The sequence below is a fragment of the Argiope bruennichi genome, chromosome 8 (assembly GCF_947563725.1).
Source record: "Argiope bruennichi chromosome 8, qqArgBrue1.1, whole genome shotgun sequence".
NCBI classification, from domain to species: domain Eukaryota; kingdom Metazoa; phylum Arthropoda; class Arachnida; order Araneae; family Araneidae; genus Argiope; species Argiope bruennichi.
In genome coordinates, this window is record NC_079158.1 from 14,238,500 (window position 1) to 14,240,383 (window position 1,884).

At 38.4% G+C, this 1,884-nt stretch overlaps 1 protein-coding gene across 1 annotated transcript; it reads left to right on the forward strand.

Annotated features, from left to right (window-relative positions):
* The first annotated feature begins 788 nt into the window (after positions 1 to 788).
* LOC129981498 (E3 ubiquitin-protein ligase RNF126-B-like) lies at positions 789 to 1,310 on the forward strand. Its single transcript, XM_056092352.1, has one exon. The coding sequence runs from the start codon at positions 789 to 791 to the stop codon at positions 1,308 to 1,310; it is 522 nt and encodes a 173-aa protein (XP_055948327.1).
* Positions 1,311 to 1,884: the final 574 nt, after the last annotated feature.

The following is a 1,884-nucleotide window of genomic DNA, read 5'->3' on the forward strand; positions in this document are numbered from 1 at the left end:
TTAAACAGTAAAAGTATGTACCTTCAGCGGGGCAAGAAAATTTTTGTTTAACGTTAGTGTGTAAAGAAGAAGAAGAAAGTAAAAAAAAAAAAAAAAAAAAAACTTTTTTTTTTTTTTTTTTTTTTTTAGTTGTTGTGTGTTGTCTTTTCATGTATATATATTTCTGAAGACACTTTCATAGCACTACTTGTTTCAAGAGTTTAACATTGAAATCAACCATGCTGTTGGATCTACCCATGCTCGTCGTTCCACCTCCTCTCTCTCCTATTCTGGAGCCATCTGCTAAGACCAACCAAGTGCTGAAGCCGGCTCATACTCAAGAGTATAAGCATCAAATGACCATGATGGTTCTATGCATTGATGAAAAGGGATACACTTTGACAGATGGACACGTCTCCCATTCGTCCGATAAGCTGCACCCTAAGCGCTTGAGAAAGACATTGGCACAGACCCATGGTACGCATCTCTTCTTTGCAGACTTGAAAACAAAACGGTACTACAAAAAATTCTTTGGCCGTTTAAAATTAAAGCATCAAACTTTTATTTTAAACAGCCGAAAGAAAATTGAAAAGTGCCTGTATTGCAAAAAGAAATGTCATCGTTGGCTGGCGGTAGTACGAGGTATTGAGAATTTTTATAGAATAAAAATGGATCCCATTCCTCACTGAACCAGCTTTGGAGCTTTGGACTTTGTGCAGATATTATTCAAAAGGGATCACACTGAGCATGCGCCAACTCACAGTATATATAAAAGCTCGTGCGACTGTCTCACTTCATTTCTTAGCAAAATGTCCCTCTCTTTATACACACAATTGCTGCGAGCAGTGCTGGAACAGTTGCCGGAGCCAGCAGAGGTTCATGTGGGTGAGGCCTACAGGGAAGAGATGGTGAAGCTTGCAAAAGAGATGGTACCAACTATTGATCTGAAGTTGGTACCTATCATCAGCGAGGAGTTGAAATCGTTTGCACGGAAAAAGGATGGATTGCAATGGTTTTTGTGGAAGACAGAAGGGATCCCCCGTCTGATGGAATTTGCCATGACGCTCTATTGCAATTACGATAAGCATATGAGCGAAATGGACAAATGGACCAGATTGGGGGAACTAACCATAGAGTCCATCTACTCTTCCCCAGGGCCAGAAAGTTGTTTCGGAGATTGTCCGATATGCACGGAGCCTCTGCATAGAAAAATAACAACTTCATGCGGGCACAACTTTCATGGAGAATGTTTAGAAATGTGGATGAAAGAGAACTTGTCTTGTCCAATGTGTAGAAAGAACCTCTGCGGGTATGCTTGGCATCGGTCATGAATGTCCTCTGAATGCCTCCAAAAAAATGGGAGAGAGTCGATACGATGCGAGTCGTATCGGCTCTCTCCCATTTTTTTGGGTTCAAGAGTGTGCCAACCTTGAAGAGAGACTTTATCAGAAATTGCAATTCTAAAGTTAATTTTGGCAATAGACCAGCTTTGGGAAAATTTGAATAGACTAGCTTTGTGAGGGGGTAATGTTAATTTTAGAATATTGAATAAACCAACTTTGGATAATGTAAAAGTATAAGAAATAAACTGTAATCTAATGTAAAAGTAATTATATGTATATCTGTAAACTAATGTTAATAATGTAAAAGTAATTATAACAAAGCTAAACACCATTTTTTTTTTTTTTTTCAACTTTTGAGTGAATATAACTTCACCCTAATATTGCAGTGTTTCAAAACTATATCATTATGTGGTTTCAAATCGCTTTAACTCCCTATCTTCCTCCGGTGGCCGTACTCATTAGCGAAAGTGGGCAGATGATGTTTCGACTTTTGGACATTGCACAGCTGTTGAAGAAGAAAAAACCATGCAGTTACAAAAATCAATTTAAATTCCTAGCAGTT

Bases quoted from the DNA above. Each gene is read 5' to 3' on its own strand.
- LOC129981498 (XM_056092352.1), top strand. From the start codon at position 789: ATGTCCCTCTCTTTATACACACAATTGCTGCGAGCAGTGCTGGAACAG.